The sequence below is a fragment of the Balaenoptera physalus genome, assembly GCF_965194825.1.
Source record: "Balaenoptera physalus genome assembly, contig: SUPER_7_unloc_4, whole genome shotgun sequence".
Lineage (NCBI taxonomy): Eukaryota > Metazoa > Chordata > Mammalia > Artiodactyla > Balaenopteridae > Balaenoptera > Balaenoptera physalus.
This window is the reverse complement of record NW_028126531.1, coordinates 162172-189120: the sequence shown is the minus strand read 5'-3', so window position 1 is coordinate 189120 and position 26949 is coordinate 162172. Positions and strand designations below refer to the sequence as shown.

Below are 26949 nucleotides of genomic sequence, written 5' to 3'. Positions count from 1 at the left end.
AACAATACACATTTGGGGCATAAAAGAAATAGCTCAAAACATTAAACATGCCAATATTGGAAAATATTAGCATTTCCAATCACTGCTAAATTATCCTGATTCAGCTTCCCAGTGACAGTCCTATTTCCTTCACTTTTTTGCTGGATCATATGGTAGTTTTATTTTTAAATTTTCGAGGAACCTCCATACTGTTTCCCATTATGGCTGTACCAAATTACATTCCCACCAACAGTGTACAAGGCTTTTCTTTTCTCCACACCCTTGCCTTTTTGGAACTTTAAGGTAATCCAAAAACATTATCCCTGCATTGTATGTATGCAGTTAAGGTAGAAGCACCAGGGAATGGAGAGAGCAACAATCTCCTTAAGTCAGTGTTTGCATCTGAAAAAACACGAGGGGATTTACGCCTGCCATTATTTTTTAAAAGGGCAGTAGAATGCTGATCACACACAGGTGGGATGCTTAAAGTAAATCCTGCATGTGGACTAAAAAGGAAGAGGCTCCGCCTGGCCCTTGCATGGAATATTCTACCTATTCTTTTTTTTTAAATTTTTATTGGAGTCTAGTTGAGTTACAATGTTGTGTTAGTTTCAGGTGTACAGCAAAGGAAATAAGTTATATATATACATATATCCACTCTTTCTTAGATTCTTTTCCCATATAGGCCATTACAGACTACTGAGTAGAGTTCTCTGTGCAATACAGTAAGTTCTTATTAGTTATCTATTTTATATATAGTAGTGTTTATATGTCAATCCCAATCTCTCAATTTATCCCTCCCCCCCCCTTTTCCCCCCTGGTAACCATAAGTTTGTTTTCTACATCTGTGACTCTATTTCTGTTTTGTAAATAGGTTCATTTGTACCATTTTTTTAAATTTCACATATGATATCATATGATATTTGTCTTCCTCTGACTTACTTCACTCAGTATAACAATCTCTAGGTCCATCCATGTTGCTGCAAATGGCATTATTCTTTTTTATGGCTGAGTAATATTCCATTGTGTGTGTGTGTGTGTGTGTGTGTGTGTGTATATGTGTGTGTGTGTGTATATATGTGTGTGTGTGTGTATATATATATATCTGTGTGTGTGTGTGTGTATATATATATATCTGTGTGTGTGTGTGTGTATATATATATATATATATATATATATACACCAAATCTTCTTTATCCATTTCTTTGTTGATGGACATTTGCTTCTACTGATTCTTAAAGTAGTCCTCTTCCCGACCTAACAGGTTCAGTGGTGGTTACATGAAGCATATTAGCTATTACGTACCTTGTTCCTCTGTTTCTCATTAAGCAGAAGCCCTTTTGGAGTGGGAAATGTCCTGAAGTGAAAGAATTTATTCTAAGATGACTCTCATTGTCTTATAGATAAAATGTCAATACGGCATCAATTCATTAAACAAAAAATATAGATTGTGAAGCAGTTTCCATGAGGTTTCAGGATTAGAGTCACTCCCTAAAACATGCTCAAGTGAAGACGAATCCTTCACCTCTCCAGGATGTGCATGGCCAGCCTTCCTAGCAGTCCCTTGTAGGGGGCCTTTAGGCAGCTCCCCCAGAGCCTGAGGGCCAGGACAGGTAGACTGAATTTTGATCTCCCACAATTAACCACTTCTACACTTCATTCAGCCATTTCTTTGTGGAGCACTTCTGAAAGCTGAATTATGTGATGTGGAGAAGGACAGTGACTTTAGCACCAGCCAACAGAAGTATAATTTCTTCAAGATTACAGTTTTCTCCTCCAATGTTTTAATAGTTTGAGTATAAATATTTTCACAAAGAACATTTATGAGCTATTTTATTCTTTGAATGTGCTCTGTACAAATGAAATCGTCTCTAGCCTCACTGGGATAATAATTTTGGCTATAATTTAATTGTCATGCAGAACCTAGAGCAAACCAAGCATTGAAGAAGAGAAGAGGAGAAGGAAGAAAAGACTTGTAGGTGTGGGAAAAATAAAACTAAAGTAGCATTGTTAGTATATTAATGTTCTTGCATTTTTCTAGCAGCTTTTCTTTTTCTAATAATCTTGAAGTATTTCATGAACTGTTGCTGTAGGAAAGCCATGAGATGCAGATTATTAAGAAAAAAAGACATCAGGATTATCCTAACACCACGATTCTGCATGACCTTTGCTACAGTTCCTTTGACAGATAATTACGTGAGAAGGAGAGAAGTAACAGCCATGTGCTGAGCGCCTCTGAAGTCCAAGTATTTTCTCCAGCATCTTCACTGCTAACCTCTACCCTGTGAGGCAGCTGTTACTGGCATTTTACAGAGGTTCCCAAGAATCAAGAAAATGGACCCAAGTGATGTGTGTGGGGGTGTATGTGTGTATATATATATATATATATATATATATATATATATATATATATACACACACACACAATGGAATATTACTCAGCCATAAGAAAGAATGAAATAACGCTATTTGTGGCAACATGGATGGACCTAGAGATTATCATACTAAGTGAAGTAGGCCAGACAAAGACAAATATTGTATGATATCACTTATATGTGGAATCTACAAAAAATGATACACATGAACTTATTTATAAAACAGAAATAGACTCACAGACATAGAAAACAAACTTATGGTTACCAAAGGGGAGGGGAGGAGAGGGACAAATTAGGAGTTTGGGACTAACTTATACACAGTACTATATATAAAACAGTTAAACAACAAGGGCCTACTGTATAGCATCGGGAACTATACTTAATATCTTGTAATAACCTATAATGGAAGAGAATATAAAAAAGAATACATATATTTATATATATGTATAACTGAATAACTTTACTGTACACCTGAAACTAACACAAAAATGTAAATCAACTATATTTCAATAAAAATAAAGAAAAGAAAACAATAAATTAACCAAATCACATTAAGAAAAAAAAAGAAAGAAAATGGCCCGAGGTACTCTGCCTTGTGGATCTTGGGAGAACAACTGAGCTCCAAATCAGTGCGTATTTCCTTCTCCATTTATGCTCATCCCTCAAATGAAATATGAGACATGTAACTGCTATTTGGCAAGGGTATAGGGCAGGCAGGCTCCAAAATGCAACATTCTTGGCATTACAAAAAGTTGAGGCGTATGCCAATTCCAGAAGACTCAGAGGGAACTGAGCAAGTGCTCAGACTGACCAGTATCACTGCCCAAGGTGACCTGGACATCTTTATGCCAAGGAACAATGTATAGAAATGGCATCGATGACAGAGGCCAGCAAGGCATGGGTCAGGGGCTCCTTTCCACCCCTTACCAACTTCCCATTCCATAATGCATGTAAGCCCCTCGCATAAAAACAGATACACAAAGAACTTGGATTCCCAAGCAAAACCTTACATTGACTGAGAAATTTCTGCAATGAATTGAGAAATCTGAAATTGACTAGATTATTTTCTACTGTCAAGGAGAAATGAAATGTTATGATGAAAAATGAGATATTTTTTAAATTACAATTTTGCCTCCTTTACTGGCTTTTTGGACTGCAACTATGAAACTTAAGCATGGTTTTAGACTTATTTTCAAAACAGAAATGTTTTAAAACCTTTAATGAAGTAGAAGTAACATAAAATAAACTGCACTTACAGTGTACAGTTTCATAGGTTTGATATATGTGTGCCCATGAAGCCATCAGCCTAATTAAGATAGTGAACACATCCATCACCCCCAAAAGTTTCCTCATGCCCTTCTGCAACCCCTTCCCACTCCCCTCATTCCTTCCATCCCCAGGCAAACATTTAACTACTTTTTGTAATGACAGATTTATTTGCATTTTCTAGGGCTTCATACACATAGACTCATACAGTATTTTTTTCTAGCTTCTTTCTCTCAGCATAATTGAGATTAATCATGCTGTTGTGTGTACCGATAGTTTACTTCCTTTTATTGTCATGTATTATTCTACTGTAGGGATATATCATACTCTCTTTATCCATTCACTTGTTGACGGATATATGGGATATTTACTGGTTTGGGCTGTTACAAATAAATCTGCTATGAACATCCATACACAAGTCTTTGTGTGGATATATGATTTATTTGTCGTGGGTAATATCTAGGCGCAGAATGGCTGGATTATATGATGGCTTTATATGATGGATTTCTGCTTGGCTTTTTAAGAAACTGCCAAACTGCAAAACAGGTACCTTCTAAGAATATTAAAATCAACTCACTGATTTTTGCCAAATGCCAAAGGAAAGTGTACGATCTTCTTTTTATCCCTTTGTTTTTCTACTGAAATGTATTATGTTTTCACTTTGAAAACAGGATTCCCCTCCCCTCTTAATACTGAAACATTTTACTGACCAAAGCAGGCAATGTAAAAAATATCTCATCCCTTTTAATATTATAAGCCTTTGATTGTTACAACTTTTTTGCTCCTCAGAAAGCCATCCCCTGCTAGTCCAGACCCACAGATATGGGAATGGAGTACTGTATCAAGCAGCCTCCCAAGGAACAGGACATTAACCACTGAGACAAGAAAAACCATGGCCTAATTATCATTAATCCAAGTGCACCTCTACTCTAGAAAAACAGAGTGCCGTGAAGGGCAGAGAATATGCCCATTCATAACATTATGTCCCTACTAAGTAACTCGTGATCTATTTCAACTTCTCTACTGATACCCCAAGTCCAGAGAATTACTCTCTGGTTTCTACCAAGGGCCTGAAAAAATAACTTTTTTCCCCACTGATTTTCTTTTTCTGACCCTCAGAAAATTCTATCATATTAAGCAGGTATGATTGTATTTTGAATTCCTCTGCAGGCTCTTTCTGCTTCACCGTCCCCCTGTGAGGTTTCGCAGTTCATCCGTAATGTTCTTCTATGAGTGAATTACACTCAGTGGTTGACATACACTTACCTGTCCCCACCACTTCTATTATCTGGCATATTCCCTAAAATAGGTCTGCCTCCATTTTCCTGGTACTCTTACCTTACTAAAAGAAAAGAAAACATAATCAGTGCCAATGTTTTCACTGGTTTCAGTTAAGGTTGAAGTCAGGAATAAATCATAAACTTTTTAGTGGGGATTTGTTCTTCCCTTTTTTTTTACACTTAAAATAATATTTATACTACTTTTTCCCCATGGAATGTGTTTTTTTATGCCCACTATTTGGATCGTTTACAGCTTTCAAGACAAATCAATAGAATCTTAGCTTTAAGATAAGTCTCAGATTTAAATCCCAACTTTGTTGACCTGCTAATGGTGGTGATTGTGCAAGTTACATAATCTCTCTGCATTGTGTTTATTTCTCCATGAAGCTGGAGTACCTCCAATCACAGAACTCCCTGAGGGCAGGTATCTTGGGCCATTTTGTTCATTATTATATAGCTGATGCCAAGAATTGTGCCTGACATATGGGAGGCACTAAATAAATAATGACTGAACGTATAAAACAAAAACAGCAATTATAATAACATAACCACCTTCACACAATTTGCTGCACGAAGCCAGTGGATAAACAATACTGTTTAACTTCCATTACATACAAAAGTGTTCTACCAGGAAGAGAGCAAAGTAAGTGATGATTTCACCATCAGAGACTTTAGAGGGAATGATTTCCAGGGATCCTAGACCTGGGATCTGTGATTTATTCCTGACATCAATCTTAACTGAAGCAAATGGAAACATCAGCACTGATTGCCTTATCTTTTCTTTTCTTTCTGTAAGGTAAGGGTACTAAAAAATGGATCATGACAGACCACATGAAATTCTATGCTAAGAAAGTAAGAATTTTACATGCCAACCTTTTCCAGTTGTCACATAACAAAGTGCCACTTTTTAGAGAAATACACCCAGGTCCGTTCTAGTAAAGTGGTTAGGACACAGGGCCTGAAGCAATGCCCAAGACACCCAATATATGGCCAGAAACATAACTGAATTGCCTTCCCAATTTCAGAGCAGAATTACTTGTAAAAATGGAAAGAAGAGATCCCAGAGACATCCTCAGAAAAGAAAAAGAACTCACCTCTAGGCGGGGCTCACTGTGTCTGAGAGTTACTAGGTAAACATATTGTGCCCCTTCGACAAGATTTGTCCAGCATCTACTGCAGCAGATGCTACACACCTTGAAACCTCCTCCCAATGCTATAGCTCACATGGAGAGCAGTGGCTCAGAATATGCAATGGACCCAGTAATAAACAGAAACCATGGCCCTAACTCATCATCAGAGGACAAGGCGGCAGGTAGCAGCACCTTGAAAAGTCTAAAATACCTTCCCAAACTACATAAGGGATAAATAATGAAGACAGCTTGGAATTAACTTCTGATGATGCATATTTTACTATTTATATGTTGTTCAGGATGCATTATATTTATAAAACCAAGGAAGAAGGACCCGGAAAAAAAGTATGATGACACAGGCAGGGCCACCAAGTCAGTGAGCAGAGCAAGAACTCTGGTTCCTGGGAAAAGAGCCTGAGGAGCTGCACTGGAAGTTACAGGACAGTGGTGGGTCTCAGGGCTCCCAGGAGAGGCTCTGATTACAGCTGCCACAGTTGTCAGCCACTTCTCCAAAACTTGGAGTCGCTCTGGCTTGACTGATTTTTAGAAGGTCCTCTTACTCTGTATACCCCTGAGAAAGACAGATTCTCTGTACAAGTGAGATGAAAAGGAAGGAGAATAGGATCCTTCTGTCTCCTGAGGGACAGCTATTCCTCCTGCCTGCTCTCATCCTCCAAGAATGGGAGAACCTAGTCACCAAAGGCACATTGCAGGGTTTATCAATTAAAAACACTCTAAAGAAATATAACCCTTCTAGGTTTCTTTCTTCTAAGAACCCCTCCCAATGTCCACTCCCAGGAGCATCCATTCCTGAGGGCGAAGTGAGGAGAGCCAACCCCACCGTGCACACAGCTCTGCAGGTCCGGCCCAGACTGACCCTACCTGCACACACACCACCACCCAGTCAGAGAAAGAACAATGCCCATGTTCACATTAATCCTGACTGAGCCAGCCCTTGATTTCTGGCAATGTTTCATCTTTCTCTTTGTGAACGCTTCCTTCAAATCCTTAAGGGTTTAGCATTTCTTGTTTTTAGGTACCATGTTTCTTTCCTGTGTGCATGGAACACTTTTGCAAGGAAAGGTCATTCTTCCTCGATTAGTATGTTGTAGGCTCTTTGTACTGTTTTTGCTAATGGAATTTAATTCATATCAACCCTCCATGGCAAATGTTATCATTCCTATTTTAAATATGCAGAAGCTAAGACTCAGGGAGATTAAGTAAGTTGTCAGTGGACACTCCACAAATAAAGAGATCTAGGTCTGTCCAATTCTAAAATCCCCATTTTTTCACTGTGCTAAGCAGTGTCTGAGAACAGGAGGCACATACATTTAACAAATAAATCTACTAAATTATCTATAACATACCACAATTAAGCCAGGACAGAGAATAGTTCATAAATGGACTAAATATCTCATATGTATCATATGTTCATAATGAATAGAGAAAGGTTTTCAAAGTCATAGGAATAGAACTTCCGAAAAAACAAACTCATATGGCCAAGTGAGAGTTTTAAGAAAAGTTTTCTTGCAAAAATATGTTATTTTCCCATTCGGATATTTTTCTTCTAAAGAAATCTTGTTTGGTCTCTTTATTAGTGGCATACAAGATAAAAAGATAATGATAAGGACATATATATTATACACCCTGTCCCTTCAAACTATAAATCAAGAAGTATTTTTTATCCTCCAACCTAATAAGAAAAGAGGAGTCATGTTGATGTTTTTTCTTACTTTGAAGGAAATAAAGGCAAATTCATCGCTTAAGAATTTTATCTGCTTCAGAGTCATTACGAAATAACTAACAAAATAATGTAGAGTATTTTTTATTAGGGTATAGTTGCTTTACAATGTTGTGTTAGTTTCTTCTGTACAGAAAAGTGAATCAGCTATACGTATAAATATATCCCCTCTTTTTTGGATTTCCGTCCCATTTAGGTCACCACACAGCACTGAGTAGAGTTCCCTGTGCTATACAGCAGGTTCTCATTAGTTACCTATTTTATACATATTAGTGTATATAGGTCAATCCCAATCTCCCAATTCATTACCCCCCCTCACTTTCCTCCCTTGGTATCCATACATTTGTTCTCTACATCTGTGTCTCTATTTCTGCCTTGTAAATTGGTTCATCTGTACCATTTTTCCAGATTCCACATGTATGTGTTACTATATGATATTTGTTTTTCTCTTTCTGACTTCACTCTGTATGACAGTCTCTAGGTCCATCCACGTCTCTACAAATGACCCAATTTTGTTCCTTTTTATGGCTGAGTAATACTCTATTGTACATATGTACCACATCTTCTATTTAGGGTCTTTTGTGTCTCCATACAAATTTTAAGGTTTTTTGTTCTAGTTCTGTGAAAAATGCCATTGGTAATTTGATAGGGATTGGACTAAATCTGTAGATTGCTTTGGGTAGTATAGGCATTTTCACAATATTGATTCTTCCAATCCAAGAACATGTATATGTCTCCATCTGTTTGTGTCATCTTTGATTTCTTTCATCAGCGTCTTATAGTTTTCTGAGTACAGGTCTTTTACCTCCTTAGGTAGGTTTATTCCTAGGTATTTTATTCTTTTTGTTGCAATGGTGAATGGGAGTGTTTCCTTAATTTCTCTTTCTGATCTTTTGTTGTTACTGTATAGGAATGCAAGAGATTTCTGTGCATTAATTTTGTATCCTGCAACTTTACCAAATTCATTGATTAGTTCTAGTAGTTTTCTGGTGGCATCTTTAGGATTTTCTATGTACAGTATCATGTCATCTGCAAACAGTGACAGTTTTACTTCTTCTTTTCTGATTTGGATTCCTTTTACTTCTTTTTCTTCTCTGATTGCTGTGGATAGGACTTCCAATGCTAGCATGGAAGTTAGTAGAAGGAAAGAAATCATAAAGATCAGAGCAGAAATAAATGAAATAGAAACAAAGAAAACAATAGCAAAGATCAATTTTTTAAAAAGCTAGTTCTTTGAGAAGATAAACAAAATTGATAAACTTTTAGCCAGACTCATCAAGAAAAAGAGGGAGAGGATGCAAATCAATAAAATTAGAAATGAAAAGGGAGAAGTTACAACAGACACCACAGAAATACGAAGCATCCTAAGAGACTACTACAAGCAACTGTATGCCAATAAAATGGACAACCTGGAAGAAATAGACAAAGTCTTAGAAAGGTATAACATTCCAAGACTGAACCAGGAAGAAATAGATAATATAAACAGACCAATCACATGTAATGAAATTGAAACTGTGATTAAAAATCTTCCAACAAACAAAAGTCCAGGACCAGATGGCTTCACAGGCGAATTCTATCAAACATTTAGCGAAGAGCTAACATTTATCCTTCTCAAACTCTTCCAAAAAATTGCAGAGGAAGGAACATTCCTAAGCTCATTCTATGAGGCCACCATCACCCTGATACCAAAACCAGACAAAGATATCACATAAAAAGAAAATCACAGACCAATGTCACTGATGAATATAGACGCAAAAATCCTCAGCGAAATACTAGCAGAGAGAATCCAACAACACATTAAAAGAATCATACACCATAATCAAGTGGTATTTATCCCAGGGATACAAGGGTTCTTCAATATACGTAAATCAATCCATGTGATACACCTTATTAACAAACTGAAGGAAAAAAACCTCATATGATCATCTCAATAGATGCAGAAAAAGCTTTTGACAAAATTCAACACCCATTTATGATAAAAACTGTCCAGAAAGTGGGCATAGAGGGAGCCTACCTCAACATAATAAAGGCCATATATAAAAAACCCACAGCAAACATCTTCTTCAATGGTGAAAAACTGAAAGCATTTCCTCTAAGATCAGGAACAAGACAAGGATGTCCACTCTCATCACTATTAATCTAAAGTATTTTTAAAGTGCTAAGAAATAGCTGTCTAGTACTAGTGTAAAGATGTCCACAGAGGGCTGCTGCAGAAAGTCTACACTCTGGATCCACATGGAGCAGGAGTTAAAGATGCTGATTAGCTGCATATAAGAGCATTCCATACAGGAGTCCAAGAAATTACAGACTCAAAAGTTCTAGGGACAAGCAGAAAAGAAAGAAAACACCATGTCTTAGCAAGTCTTAAGATGTTTATTGTATGTGGATCTTTCATTTTTATTAATATTCCATAAGTATCTAGTCCATATGCCTCCATTGCATCTATTAAATCTACAGAAGGCACAATCCTGTTTGTGACAGAGGAACTAACAAAAATAAGGCTATTTCTGACCTTGAGAAACCCTATTACCTGGTTGGTGAGGATGTGGAGAAAAGGGAATCTTAATACACGGTGGTGGGTAAATTGGTGAGCCACTGTGGAAAACAGAATGGAGGTCGTCAAAAAACTAAAAATAGAGCTACTATATGATTCGGTTATTCCATTTCTGGGTATATATCCAAAGAAAAGAAAAACACTAATTCAAAAAGATACATGCACCCCAAAGTTCATAGCAGCACTATTTACATTAGCCAAGATATAGAAGCAACCTAAGTGTCCATCAACAGATGAAAGGATGAAGAATATGTGGTATATATATATACAATGGAATATTACTCAACCACTAAAAACAGGACATTTTGCCATTTGTAACAACATGGATGAACCTGGAGGGTATTGTGCTTAGTGAAATAAGTCAGACAGAGAAAGACAAATACTGTATGTTCTCACTTGTATATGGAATCTAAAAAATAAAGCAAACAGATGAATACAACAAAACAGAAATAGACTCACAGTTATAGAGAACAAACTACTGGTTACCAATAGGGAGACAGAAGGGGAGAGGGGTAAAATGGGGTAGGGGATTAAGAGGCACAAACTGCTATGTATAAAATAAGTAAGCTACAAGTATCTATTGTACAGCACAGGGAATATAGCCAATATTTTATAATAATAACTTTAAATGGAGTATAATCTATAAAAATAGTGAATCACTATGTTGTGCACCTGAAACTATTGATAATATAATATTGAAAATCAAGAATACTTCAATAAAAAAAAGAAAAAGAAAAAAAGAAACCCTATAACCTGGAGGTGCAGACACCTACACGTCAACATGCTTTCAACTGGAGAGAGAGGTGGTTGCTAAGTGTATGAGCCCTCCTTTAAGGAAACAACTCCGTTAGAAATAATAACCCATGATAACATCTGTGTCCAAGGCTCCAGATCACTCAGACTAATTGCTTTGTGGTATAAACTGCTGTCAGTCAATCCTTCCACAGCTGCCAGCACCAACAGGCATGTACAGAAATGCTCACTATGAGCCGTTAGAATTGTTATTGCAGTGTGATTTGGAATAGCCAAAAACTGGAAACTATAAAATGTCCATCAAAAACATAAAGGAGAATAAATTACAAATGTAAAGTGGAAAATAACACAGCAACGAGCATAAATGCTCTACCACTATGTGTAATAATACAGATGAATACAAAAACACAATATTATGCAAAAGGAACCCATGACAAGAGAGTACATGCTGCACCATCTCACTCATATAAAGGACAAGAACAGGAAATATCAAGCTACGTGCAGCTCAATGACAAAAAGACAAACAATTCAGTTATAATATAAGCAAAGCACTTGAATAGATACTGTTCCAAAGAAGACATACAAATGGCCAGCAAGCACATGAAAAGATGCTCCACATCATTATTCATTAGGGAAATGCAAATCAAAACCATAATGAGATACCACTTTACACCCACTAGGATGGCTATAATCAAAACAGTGGAATATATCAACTGTTGGCAAGGATGCGGAAAAATCACAACCCTTGTCCAATGCTAGTGGGAATAGAAAATGGTACAATCAGTATGGAAAACAGTCTGACGTTTCCTAAAAAAATTAAACTTAGAATTACTGCAATTCTACTCGTAGGTATGTATTCCAAACAGGTGTGTAAGTAAAAACTTCTATATAAATATTAATAGCAACATATTCACAATAGCCAAAAGGTGAGGACAAACCAAAACAAAGTTTGGAAGGACTATTTTTAATATCAGCCAAAAGAAAACATCTGTGAGATTTGGAATTCTGGTCTATGCCTTGCATGCTGAGGTCATCAAATTGTACTTTCCAAAAATCTTTGCATGTGATGTTTATCCCCTCAATCCATATTGAAATAGGAACATCCAGCAAACTTGCAATTTTCCTAATTCAGACATCTGGAGGTCACAATCTAAGTGAGATCTAAATGTATTTCATTTAGGCCTAGGGTCATACTTATCTGGTAAAAGGAATGCTTTTCCATCTTCAGAGCGGGCTTGTTCCCAGAATCCTCTTTCACTGGCCTGATGCTAATGATTCACGTGCGTGAGTTCTAGCTCTTTAGGTGGTCACTAGAACGTGCAACCCCCTGAAGAGAGTACCTGCTTCTAGATCCTTCCTAAATCTCTACCACCAACATTCTTTTCATTAATTCCAAAGTTTTGACTGCATACATTATATGACCCTTAATGAGTATGTGGGCAGTCCATACGTCACACATCAGTCACTTTCCTCTCTTCCTCAAAACAGAGGGTTGTTTTGTTACTTTAAAGAATCTAACAGGGAATATCCAACAAAGCCAGAGGGGATTTTCTGAACACAATGGGACAATGCCTACAACCCAAGAGCCCTGCTGGCTCTTCCCGACTACTTGGCTGTGCTTCTTGCTCACTTTCAGAACGGAAGTGAGGCAACTTGTTCTCACATCTCCTTCAGAACCCTTCCAGTCCATGATCATCACAGTGGAGGTCCTCTTCTTAAAGTCACCTATTCTAGTAGGGGACAGAGGGCATACTGATGAGTATTAAGAAAAACATGAACTGTCAGGCACTGACAGGAAGAGCAGGAAGCTCTCACTTTTGTGAGATGGAGCCCACTAGCAATGCATATTTCACTTTTAAACATATGCACCAACTGGAGATTTTAAAAGGTAACTTACAGGGCTTCCCTGGTGGCACAGTGGTTGGGAGTCCGCCTGCCAGTGCAGGGGACATGGGTTCAGGCCCTGGTCCGGGAGGATCCCACATGCCACGGCACAATTGGGCCCGTGCGCCACAACTACTGAGCCTGCGCTCTAGAGCCCGCGAGCCACAACTGCTGAGCCCAAGTGCCACAACTGCTGGGGCCCACGCGCCTAGAGCCCGTGCTCCGCAACACGACAGGCCACCGCAATGAGACGCCCGTGCACCGCAACGGAGAGTGGCCCCCACTCGCCGCAACTGGAGAGAGCCTGCACACAGCGGTGAAGACCAAGTGCAGCCAAGAATAAATAAACTAAATAAATAAATTAAAAATAAATTAAAAAAAAAAACCAAAGGTAACTTACAATTATCTGTTCCTGAAATGGTGCTCCCCTTCTCACTGCAGAAGTCTTAGAGTACTTGCAGTTACTTTACCATTTAACATGCAGTGGTCTGAGCCAGGAATTCATTGAAGGTGATGGATTCACACTGTACTTTTTTGGCTCTCACAAAAGTAAAATCATTTATTTTTGTATATAACTTTCCTCTACTTTTCCTTGACAGAGATTAGAGAAATAAGCAAAAGGCATCCATCAATCCCAAGAATGCATTGATTATCTGCCATGGGCCAGGCAGTTATCTGGATCCTGGAGTCAGAGAATGAGTTACCTGCCAGCAAAGACCATAGACTCTGGCAGAAGCACAACAAAGATGTACCCAATCAATCAATAATCGCCCACTGAACAGTACATGTGGAAGGCACTCTACTGAGAACCGGAGACTGAAAGATCAACAAACGATAGACCCTGTAGTCTTTTTGTCTACAAAGAGAGGACGCCAGACTGGAAGGAGAGGTATTATTAAACACAGGGAGGTAATGGGAGTCATATAGTGGGATTGGCTAATACATAAAATGCCTTAAGAACAGCTGATTGTAAGTTGATAATGCTGAGCTTTCCTAACCATGTAGTACCTTACAACAGTTGATCAAAAACAGAAAACTAGTTAAATGGAGCATTTAAGAGAAACAAAGAGCAAGATCATGAATTCTTAGTCCTTTTACTAGACTTAACCCTGCATGCTGGCATTTAGAATAACTGTGTTAGGTATCTATCACTGCATAACAAAGTGCCCCAGAAGGGGCTAAAACAGGATTATATTTGCTCACAATTCTATTTGGGCCAGGCTCAAGTTTTGAAAAGAACTTTTGAAAAGTTCTTTTGCTTGTCTCATCTGAGATTATTCATGTGGCTGTTCAACTGGGGACTGATTCATCCAGAGGGACCTCAGCTGGAAGATCCCATCTCAGCTCCACGTGGTCTCACCCTTTATGAGGCTCTACCAAGCTTCCTCACACAGACACACTACATTCTATGGGGTAAGAGGAAGTCAAAAGTCCCCTTGAGTCCTAGATCAGATTGTCACAAATATTACTCACTCCACATTCTTTTGGTCAAAGCCAGTCACAAGGCCATTCTAGGTAAATAAACGGGATAAAAGACTTTACCTCTTAAAAAGATGGACAGTAAAGCCATGTATTTCAAAGAGATGTGTCTACAGGAAATGGAGACTTGTTGTAGTCATCAATTTAACAATGTCTTAACATTTAGGACTCCAAATATCTAATTTTCACAACTGAAAGATCCTTTCTTCTCACTTCTCACTATTCACAGTGTAAATATTCCTAATTTCATATAGAAATCTCTAAACTCTAAACATACTAGCTTTATCAATAAACATGTTTATACAGCACCTGTATTGATAACTTAACATTTTTACCACACAGGCTAAGTACAGTACTCTTGCCATGTGAATTACTAAAGTAGGTAATAAGGATAATAATAAGTGTGTTCCTTGTTCCAAAATTATTCCCTGCTACTAGGGCCAGCATCTGAGGACTTCTGATTAACATAACACTTTTTTGTATTTGACATTAATTTTAAAGGCATCAGTTAAAAGTACAAATCCTATATAATTAGGTTGAAACAACTTATTTAAACATGTAACTTTTCATGGAGACCAACCTGTCAATACTTCCCCTCCTCCTTCAGACCCTTGAAGGTAAGTGACCATGAACAAATGAGTAATTCTGATTTTTATATTACAATGTGCAGTTTCTGTTTCCTTGACAAGAGGGATAGAAATAAGAAAATATTGGCATTTTTGAATCTCCTAATTAAAGACAATGTGTTTTGCGTTTGTTTATAACTCAAACTGACTATAATACTTCAAGCACAGTGAAATTCACTTACTATTGAACAAGAGATGACTAGTCTCAAAAATAAACTTCCAATGTTCTTCCAAGGTAATTTTATCACAATTGTTTCTGCTAGAAAAGAGGGAAAGTCCAGGTAATACACTCAAAATTTCCATTAGGAGAGGCAGCCCAAATAGTATCCTATCACCTTATGATTTTCATGCTGCTTTCACCCACCACAAGGTCGCTTGGCAATGTTCTGAGACAGCCTTCTCTGATTTCGCTTGGCAGACTGAGGCAGTTTTTCTACTCTGTGATTGATTGCAGCATTACCTGGATAGTCTTAGTCCAAGCTCCCCTGTGAAAGTCTTGAATAATTTGTAACTCCTGCCATGAGCTCAGCACCTGATTTATTACACCTCATTATTGCAGCTGCCTGTCTGTGTACAGAGGCAGCAGGTAGTGAGAGCACACAGAGTACAGGGAAGAAGACAGTCACCATCCCCCCAAAGCAGCCTAAACAAGACGGACAATGGAATTAGAGTCTACATTACAAAACTCCAAACTAAACACAGAAGTTTTCCTGTTAGAGACTTAGTTAGTGTGGACCTAGCCAATGCCTCCACTCTACCTTTCTCATAACATTCATCTTACCTGTGTCCTAGCCAAATGTTAGACCCACAGTGAAATTATCCCCCATTTTGTTCAATCGCAAATAACCCCATTTTGAATTGAACTGAATACAAGAAAACATCCAAAACAATATAAGCATACAAGTGGCCAAGACCTATATTTAAACCAACAAAGAACAACAGCCAACATTCATTCAGAATTATTTATGAAGCATTTCTCACAAAATAACCTAGGTGTCTAGTTCACAGCATCAGTGTTCCTGTTTTTGAGCTGGTGGTGTCATTGTCACTAATCAATTCTCTTTATGTGAGAAAGATCCCCAAACATTCTCTTTTATCACATTTTTGTTTCATTTAAGAATAGCCTTCCTGCAACACTTACAAAGGGACTCCTCTGTTGAACTGTACACTTGAAATGGATTAATTGCATGGTATGTTGATTATATCCCAAAAGAGGCCTGAGAGGAAAGAGAGAGAGAAAGAGAGAGAGTTTCCAGCCTGCCAAGTTTTCTCTCAGGACTACTGAACTCTGATTCTCAGAGAGGAGTTGTTAACCCTCTCCCAGTGTACAGGTGCACACATCCTACATTAGCTGGGGATGCGGGCTCTATGATTATCTTAAAATCCAATGATAAATGTGGGGGCGATCACCTGTTATGTACTGAATGTTTATGTACTCCCCAAATGCATATGTTGAAGCCCGCAAGTAATGCTATTTGGTGGCAGGCCTTTAGGAGGAAATTAAGTTTAGATGAGGTCATAAAGGTGGGGCCCCCATGATGGGATTAGTGTCCTTATAAGAAGAGATAGAGATGGTGCACTCTCTCTCCACTGTGTAAGGACACAGCAGGAAGGTGGCCACCTGCAAGCCAGGAAGAGGGTCCTCACCAGGAACTGAATCTGCCAGCACCTTGATGCTAGATTTTAAGCCTCCAGAATTATGAGAAATAAATATCTATTCTTTAAGCTACCCAGTCGGTAGTGTTTTGTTAAAGCAGCCCAAGCAGATTAATATGTCATCTCTGGGCATCTTTACAGTGCGTTACCTTCTTTACGCTTAAGTGCCTTTACCTAAGGCATTGGGCGTCAGATTGTTAGCAAAGTTTGTAGTGCTTAAAAACCTTCCACCCAAAGAGCAAACAGAAGACATCTCTGTCTTGATAGTCTGTACTATTTTGGGATCCTTTTAGGCATATTTTGTAGGGAGAAAATGGCATAGGCTTTTAAGATGTCCTGGGTAGTCAGAGAAAAAGTCGTTTAAGGTCAAGTTAATAAAGAAAAACGTTCCTGGCGAGAATTTATCTCAATTTCACTAAACATGGCAGTAACAAAGTATTTAATTAGTTCCTTCTTCTTGATACACCTGCCCTCTCCACCAACATCAGAAGCATACTTGAAAAATAGCCTATGAGGTGATCCTGAAGGAGGCAGGCTTGTGGCCTGACTCAAATTTTGATCTGTAAGCTACTGGGTCACAATCCTATGCATAGTTATTTAATGAATACAGAGTTACCTGTTAATATCTGTGTCTCTAAAGTTTTTTTCTCCTTTTGTCTACAGGATAAAACTGTTTTTAGATTTCATAAAAAGAAGCTGCCACATCTACACCCAAAACAGTCAGGTCTCACGGTGTCCTGCTTCTTGCTATTCTTTGAAGGGGACGCTCGCTGCTTGATACCCCATACCACCCCCACATTGTTTTTATTTTTGAAAAAATTAAATAATTGCCAGTAACAACCAAGGCCTTTTATGAAGAATAAAACATTCCATGTGTTTTAATTAATGAAAAACAAGGATGTTATGCTTGAAAAACCACAATGATTGCCCTAGGAAGAAAATTAATGTAGGTTCATTTCTCTACACTGTTATTCTAATGGTGTAAAAGGTATGCCAGCACTTCCAAAGCGAGGTGCTAGGCACAGAGGAGGTCTTTAACAAATAAAAAGGAGGAAGGAAATAGGAGAGAATGACCAGACACCTAAAGTAATTACTAAATGACTACAGTCATCTAAAGTGATAATTTTGACTGAGCATAAATCTCCCTAGAAAATACTCATCACAAAGACCTACTACAGTATAGGAGAGAAAGAAGAGTTTTTGGCTGGAAGCCCCAGGAAAATGTCTGTAGCAGTAATTCTCTAACAGTAACAGAAGGGAGATAAGAATTTATGGTAACATAATGCAAAACCACAGCACAGAGGCAAGAATATCTGGGGTAGTACAAGGGAGGGCAAGTGCCCATACAGGTAGAAAATGAAGGATTCATTAGTGAGAAAGGCTAAAGAAGTTGCTGGGGTAGTATGTGAAGGTCTTAAGCGCCAAGATAAGGCTGTGGAACTGCATCCTGCACTCAGGACCAGCACCTTGGAAGTGAGTAGCTTGAGCCATATGTCACCATAGCCAGTAGCCTTGCTTATATACAACAGAACCCTGGTAAAGATCATATCTTTGCTTTAGAATGACAACTCTGCTAACAGAGCATAGGATCACAGAGCAAAGAAGACAGAAAACTGTAACAGCAAGAATGGTTAAGGGCCTCCCTAGAGAATTGGTTGTACCAACAGAGTAAAATGGCAGAGCAGCCATTAAAATCATGATCTTAAAAAAAAAAAAAAAATGCTATTTTTAAAAAGGAACATGTTCAGGATAAGAAAAGAGAAAATCAGAATACTAAACGCTGCTATTTCCAATTTTTTTAATTATTCAAGATAAACACAAGAAGAATCTTAGTAGTAGACAAAACACATAAAGTCCATTTCCAGGTTGACAATGTGAGAAGCTCCATGAACCCATTCATGGACCCTCTGAGGTTTCACACTGCTTCACACTGTGGAAGAAATAGACTTCACAAAAATAATCTTAGCCAAGTCACAAAACAAATAAAAAAGCAAATAACAAGCCAGGAGAGCAGGGAGGGGAATCAGTATCCAGAGTTGCTATAATACATTACCCAAAATGTTCAGCTTTCAACAACAACAAAAACAACCATATGAGAAGTGCAAAGGAAGAGGAATGTTTGACACATACTCAGGCAAAAAAGCAAGCAACAGAAACTGACTTTGAGAAGGACCAGATTTAACAGACAAAGACTTCAAAACAACCATTGAAAAATATATCAACAACTAAAGTAAATCATGCTTAAAGAAGTAAAGCCTGATATGAAGACACAGTTTCATCAGAGATACCAATAAAGAGGCAGAAATTATTTTTTAAAAAATGGAAATTTTGGTATTGAAAAGTAGTATAAATATTAATAAAAATAAAAATTCATTGGAAGGACTCACCAGTAGATTTGAACTGAGAGAAGGAACACTCAACAATCTTGAAGACACATAAATGGATAGAGATTATACAATTTGAAAAACAGAAAAAAATAGAATGAAGAAAAACATCCGAGCCTCAGAGAAATGTGGACATTTGGTATCAAATATACCAAAATATATGTGATAGGAGTACCAGAAAAGAGGAAAGAGAGAAAGGAACAGAAAAACTATATTTTAAATGGCTGAAAACATCCCAAATTTGATGAAAATTATTAACTTACACATCCAAGAAGATCACCAGCTCCAAATAAGATAAAACACAGTTAAAATGAGATCCTCATCCACCAGAGGGCAGACAGCAGAACCAAGAAGAACTACAATCCTGCAGCCTGTGGAATGAAAACAACAATCACAGAAAAATAGACAAAATGAAAAGACAGAGGACTATGTCCCAGATGAAGGAACAAGATAAAACCCCAGAAAAACAACTAAATGAAGGGGAGATAGGCAATCTTCCAGAAAAAGAATTCAGAATATTGATAGTGAAGATGATCCAGGACCTCAAAAAACGAATGCAGGCAAAGTTTGAGAAGATGCAAGAAATGTTTAACAAAGATCTAGAAGAATTAAAGAACAAATAGAGATGAACAATACAATAACTGAAATGGAAAATACACTAGAAGGAATCAATAGCAGAATAACTGAGGCAGAAGAACGGAGGAGTGACCTGGAAGACAGAATGGTGGATATCACTGCTGCAGAAGAGAATAAAGAAAAAAGAATGAAAAGAAATGAAGACATCCTAAGAGATCTCTGGGACAACATTAAACACACCAACATTCGCATGATAGGGGTCCCAGAAGGAGAAGAGAGAGAGAAAGAACCTGAGAAAATACTTGAAGAGATCATAGTCAAAAAATTCCCTAACATGGGAGAGGAAATAGCCACCCAAGTCCAGGAAGTGCAGAGAATCCCAGGCAGGATAAAGCCAAGGAGAAATACACCGAGACACACAGTAATCAAACTGACAAAAAATAAAGACAAAGAAAAATTATTAAAAGCAACAAGGGAAAAATGACAAATAACATACAAGGGAACTCCCATAAGGTTAACAGCTGATTTCTCAGCAGAAACTCTGCAAGCCAGAAGGGAGTGGCACAATATATTTAAAGTGATGAAAGGGAAGAACCTACAACCCAGAATACCCTACCCAGCAAGGATCTCATTCAGATTCGACAAAGAAATCAAAAGCTTTACAGACAAGCAAAAGCTAAGAGAATTCAGCACCACCAAACGAGGCTCTACAACAAATGCTAAAGGAACTTCTCTAAGTGGGAAACACAAGAAAAGAAAAAAACCTGCAAAAACAAACCTAAAACAATGAAGAAAATGGTAATAGGAACACATATATCAATAATTACCTTAAATGTGAATGGATTAAACACTCCAACCCAAAGACACAGACTGGGTCTTCCCTGGTAGCACAGTGGTTAAGAATCCACCTGCCAATGCAGGGGACGTGGGTTCAAGCCCTGGTACGGGAAGATCCCACATGCCGTGGAGCAACTAAGCCCGTGCACCACAACTACTGAGCCTGCGCTCTAGAGCCTGTGACCCACAACTACTGAGCCCATGTGCCACAACTGCTGAAGCCCACGCGCCTAGAGCCTGTGCTCTGCAACAAGAGAAGCCACCACAATGAGAAGCCCATGTACTGCAATGAAGAGTAGCCCCAACTCACCACAACTAGAGAGGGCCCACATGCAGCCACAAAGACCCAACACAGCCAAAAATAAATTTTAAAAAATAAAATAAAAATAAGTAAATTTTACAAAAAGACACAGACTGGCTGAATGAATACGTAGTGGTCTGGATAGAAGATCAGGCCAGCCACAACATTCCCTTAAGCCAAAGCCTAATCCAGAGGATGGCCCTAACTCTCTTCACTTCTATGAAGGGTGAAAAAGGTAAGGGAACTGCAGGAAAAAATTAAGCCTAGCAGAAGCTGGCAAATAAAGTTTAAGGAAAGAAGCCTTCTTTATAACATAAAAGTGCAAGAGGAAGCAGCAAGTGCTGATGTGGAAGCTATAGCAAGTTATCCAGAAGATCTAGCTAAGATGAGTAATGAAGGTGGCTCCACTACACAACCAGTTTTAATGTAGATGAAATGCTCTTCTATTGCAAGCAAGAGGATGCCATCTAGGACTTTCATAGATATAGAGGAGAAGTCAATGCCTGGTTTCAAAGCATCAAAGGACAGACTGACTCTCTTGTTAGGGGTTAATGCAGCTGGTGACTTTAAGTTGAAGCCAATGCTCATTTACCATTCCAAAAATCCTAGGGCCCTTAAGAATTACACGAAATTGACTCTGCCTGAGCTCTTTAAATGGACCAACAAAGCCTGGATGACAGCACATCTGTATAAAAATATGGTTTACTGAATATAAGTCCACTGTGGAGACCTACTTCTCAGGAAAAAAAATTCCTTTCAAAATATGAATGCTTATTGACAATGCACCTGATCACCCAAAAATTCTGATGGAGATGTACAGTGAAATTAATGATGTTTTCATGCTTGCTAACACAACATCCATTCTGCAGCCATGAGTCAAGGAGTAATGTTGACTTTCAAGTCTTATTATTTAAGAAAGGCATTTTGTAAGGCCATGGCTTCCATAGATAGTGATTCCTCTGATGGATCTGAGTAAAATCAATTGAAAACCTTCTGGAAAGGATTCACCATTCCAGATGCCATTAAAGATATCCATGATCCATAAGAAGAGGCCAAAATATCAACATACACAGGATTTTGGAATAAGTTGATTCCAACCCTCATGGATGATTTGAGGGGTTCAAGACTTCATTGAAAGAAGTAACTGCAGATGTGGTGGACGTAGCAAGAGAACCAGAATTAGAACTGGAGCCTGAAAATGTGACTGAATTGCTGCAACCCCTTGATAAAAATTTAATAGATGAGGAGTTGTTTCTTAAATGAGCAAAGAAAGTGGTTTATTGAGATGGAATCTACTCCTGGTAAAGACACTGCAAAGATTGTTGAAATGGCAAGAAAGGATTTAGGATATTACATAAACTTAGTTGATAAAACAGTGGCAAGGTTTGAGAGGACTGACTCCAATTTTGAAAGAAGTCCTACTGTGGGTGAAATACAATCAAACAGCATTGCATGCCACAGAGAAAATGTTGATGAAAGGAAGAGTGAATCGACGTAGCAAACTTCATTGTTGTCTTAATTTCAGGAAATTGTCACGGCCACACCAACCTTCAGCAACCACCACCCTGATCAGTCAGCAGCCATCCATGCATGCAAACCCCTCCACCAGCAAAAAGATTGTGACTGGCTGAAAGTTCAGATGCTGGTTACCATTTTTTAGCAATAAAGTATTTTAAATTAAGGTATGTACATTTTTTTAGACATAATGCACACTTAATAGACTACAGTATAGTGTAAACATAACTTTTACATGCACTGGGAAAGCAAAAAAATTGTGTGGCTTGCTTTGTTGTGATATTCTCTTTATTGCAGTGGTCTGGAACCAAACCCACAGTATCGCCAAAGTGTGCTGGTAATCCCATTCATGAGGGCTCCATCCTCAAGATTAAATCATCTCTGAAAGCACTTACGTCCAAATATCATCACATTGGGGATTAGGTTTCAACGTATGAATTTGGGGAGGGAGGAACACAAACATTCAGTCTATAGCACTCACCAAGGAGAAGAGAGGGACACAGTAGGAAGAGACAGTTAAATGTTCCTTACTTTCTCAGCATGCCTAAGACTAATCCTGGTCTCCACGACTATCCTCTAGGTCCTTCACTTTTCTCCTCAGATTGATTTACTCGTATTCAGAAACACATCATATTATTTAGAAATACACAATGGATGATTTCTTTTTAAGAAAAATCCAGACTGGTGGTTGCCAAGGGGGAGGAGGCTGGGGGAGGGATGGAGTGGGAGGCTAGGGTTAGCAGATGTAGGCTTTTATATATAGAGTGGATAAACAACAAGGTCCTACTGTATAGCACAGGGAAATATATTCAATATCCTATGATAAACCATAATGGAAAAGACTGTTTTTAAAAAAGAATGTGTGTGTATATATATATCTGAATCACTTTGCTGTAGAGCAGTAATTAACATAGCATTGTAAATCAACTAGCCTTCAATTTAAAAAATGAAAAAAGAAAAAATCCTAAAATCAATTTGACTCTCCTGTTAGTTTTATGGGAAGATTAATTTTCTTTGTTGGATGTTCAAATGTCAAGCATAAAGTTTTTTCCACCAACACTTCAAGGACCTGAGGGTATGCAGGTAGTGAGAGGTTTCCTACCTGGAGAGCAACAGAGGCCCATAAGGGTAGTCTCAGTTCTCCAGGAACAACTAATACCAAACCATCAGAAGGACAGCTTCATGCTTTATAGCCACATGAATACTTTAATTTCTTCTCTAATGGTTCAGAAATGGTACTTTGAGGACAGTGAATGACTGTCTTTGTGTGTTACGACATTTCCTCCTCCCTTGATTTGCTCATTATGAACTTGGTTTTATTTTTGGTCTTTGCAGATGTCTTATTTCTCTCCATTTTTCCTTATCATTTGTCCTAAGTTTAAGCCATTCTATTTTTCTCTTGGTACATCTGTCACCTGTGATTCTTCTTTTTCTCATTTTCAAGTCTCATTTCCCTAATCAGTGTCTCTCCTGCCTTGGCCATGAGCTTTGGTACTCACAAGAAAATTCTGGCATTTTCTCTTTTGTTCTGTGTGAAAGTGGGCAAACTCTTATATTTTACCAAAACGCACAGTCACAGAATGAGAGAGACTAGGCGCCTATGAAAACTCTGTACCTGTTTTGTTCTTTTAAGGATTATCCTTTCTGGTGTTTTTGTGAGGTTTTATTTTTTCCAACTTGAAAATATCCAGACATCCCTGGCAGGCCAGTGGTTAAGACTGCACACTTCAACTGCAGGGGGCAAGGGTTCGATCTCTAGTCGGGGAACTAAGATACTGCCAATCACGTGGCACGGACAAAAAATAAAGATTGAAAATATCCAAAGAAGTGTCCATACTCCCTAACATTCCTGCAAAGTTGGAGCTCAATAAGTACCTGTTGACTAGCTCACTGACTCTTTAAAATCACCCACCATAAGAGAAATTTTATCTTATCTAACTCAAAATTGTTTCTACTTCAACACTCAATTGTTTTCCCTTTAATTACCTTTAGTAGTTTTCTTCACAATAATCTAGTACTTGGAGCTTTATTCGCCATTGTCTTATTATTCTCCTTAGCTTTTGTTCAGTTAAGTATTTGTGTCTCATAATCTCATCATATAATTTATGTGCTTTTACTTTTTATTTTTATGCTGTTCTGTGTTCTAAAGACCTATCTTTATATACTGTGATACTTCTGGTTCCCTGAAAATCAACCTATATGCTAACATTGCACAGGGTGGGGAGTGCAATCTTAGAGAAGCAGGAGATGGGAGAAAAAAAAAGCAGGGAAGAAGGGAGAGCAAATAGGAAGGGAAGTATTACTCAACAGACCAACATTTGGCAGCAAGTTCAGCCAAATGCTCAATCACAAAGGATAATTTTAGAGATGCCAATAATACCAGAACTTCTCAGGACAGTATGGAAAAGAAGAGTTTATCTGCTGACTCCTTACTATTTTCTTTCTCCCATTGGTGTTGACTCACCCAAACTTTCAGGTTACATCATTCATCCAGATGCTAAAGGCAGCCACAGGAGCCCACAGCCCCTATACCTATTGAATCAGTCCTTCCAGCACTCAGCAAAGTGATCTTTCTTGCCCAGCTGGCACCACATCTTTGGTGGTTGATGATGGTGGCAGCATCAGCAACCTGGACCATCACCCTGGGGAATGAACGAGCTATTTTAAGCCAATTTTCTCAGCAAGCAGGGCTAGTGCTCATTAACTGGGTCCCACATAATACCCTTTATAGAGAAAAATAGCTTAGTAGATCCTTGCACATTGCCTTTATCATTTTCCATGTGGAGCCAACTTGTTCTTCAATGTCATTTTTACGCATTTTTCTTTCCTCACCCATGCAGCTCTGTCCAGTGGAGGCTCCTCCTCCCTCTCATGACCCTGATTCTGTCACTAACTCTCAAAGGCATCTGCTTTGAAGTCCACTGGCTTAACTTACACTTTCCTTTCTCCATTTAATTTGTTCTGACTTCCTCTGACAAAACTCCGAAATGTTTTCCTGCATTTCTGTCTTTCACCAACTGATTCAGCTACTCTGTTCCCTGTTATGATCCTGAGGGATCAGAATATTGACCTTGATTACCTGTCCAACACTCCGTAAATCAGTCTGCAATTGCTGGACATTGAGGTCAATTACCAGATTTCACTATTATAAATAATACCTAATGTTTGCACATATCTATGGTTGTTTCCTTAGAATATGTTCCTAAAAGTAAAAGCACTATGCCACTGGAAAAGTTGCCTGATACTGAATTTTCTCCCAAAGGCAGTAAAGTGCATGTTTATTCACATTCTTGACAATATGAAGCATTTAAAATGATCTTGTCCAAAGTATTTAATAAAATAGAAAATGGAAAGAAAATACATAATATATTATATATATTTACAAAAAGATAATATATATTCATTGCTATGTAGTACAAAAGTATGAGAGATCTTATTTATTCATTTATTCATGCATTTATTAGCTAGCCTTTTTTTGTTGTTTTTTTCAATAATAAACATAATTAAGAGGACAACCATTTTGTAAATGACTTTTAGATATCACTCACAGCAACCAACCTACATGTCTAAAATTTTATGTCATATTTGCACTTCCCAGAAGCACTGGATGTTTGCTTCATAAACAAGTGAAACAGTAAATTTCACATTACTGAATGGGATTCAGAGCATTACCAACTGTGTATTATTAGAGAAAAGTTTTATAACCTGATTTTCTTCTTTGGTGCTCAAAAAAGTCCATAAAGATTTCCTTCATAAAAATTTACTCTTTTAGGGTCATGAAACTACCCTCTGTGTAATTTCAGAATTCTCTTGATATACTATGTTTACTGTATCTATCATCCAACAGATGTGCCAGTACTTAAAAGCTAGCAGTGAATATGTACCCTGTGGTTTTAAATTCTTTAATTTTTAATATAGGATTTTTAGTTTATGTTTACCTTTCGGCACAGAGGTATATATCAGATGTTTACCGTAATTCCACTTCATTTTGCTTTCTTTTATCTCTACCAATATTTTAGCATTAAATTGCATCTAACTAATTTGAAATTATTTTAATCACATTAGACCTATTTGTTTAAAAAGAAATCTATGTCATAAAAACAAAACCATTCTCTAATATATAGTAATGAATACACAGGTTTAACTATGTCAAATATGAAGTCTTCTATACCAAATGGGTCATAATGCAATCAGATACATTCTTGGACAATTGTTGGAAGGCATTCTATCATAAACGATATTTTTTAATTACTAACAATTTCCCATTTTACCCAAAACTTTAATGTTTGATTGTAAACTGTTCATCCTTTCTTCTTTTTTGAGCTCACATTATCTCAGACTTGCCTTTGTTCCATATTTTCTCAGTAAATGTAAAAGGCAAAGCTTTTACCAAAGGTAAAGTTTATTTTTCTTTTCATACTTTATTTAATAACAAAAAACAAAGAATATATAGTAAATTATTCTGGCAGTAAATTGTTGAGCTTAATCGTCAGCAGACTCTTTCTCCTTCCTAATAATAGGAATTATATTAATGTTTCTACACAATGGACTAAGTAAGTATGAACCAAAAGAATGCTAAGACTTCTGGTTTTAAAGTGGTAGGATATGATGAC

The 26949-nt window shown here is 37.8% G+C and overlaps 1 protein-coding gene across 33 annotated transcripts in view; it reads right to left on the bottom strand.

Moving 5' to 3' along the window:
* LOC309665293 (uncharacterized protein) overlaps positions 1-26949 on the bottom strand; it is a 325697-nt gene that overhangs the window by 142907 nt on the left and 155841 nt on the right. For 6 of the 33 annotated variants that reach the window (XR_014266312.1, XR_014266324.1, XM_082478927.1 and 3 more), the window contains one exon: positions 12709-12808. The exons of 25 other annotated variants lie outside the window; for them this stretch is intronic. Coding sequence is in view for 4 of the 8 variants with exons in the window: in XM_082478927.1 (XP_082335053.1) it covers positions 12709-12808 (100 nt within the window). In the remaining 4 variants the exon portion in view is untranslated. Of the gene's footprint in view, positions 1-9837; positions 10367-12708; positions 12809-26949 lie in introns of those variants that run through there. 2 more of the 33 variants (XR_014266330.1, XM_082478931.1) reach the window with 1 other exon arrangement.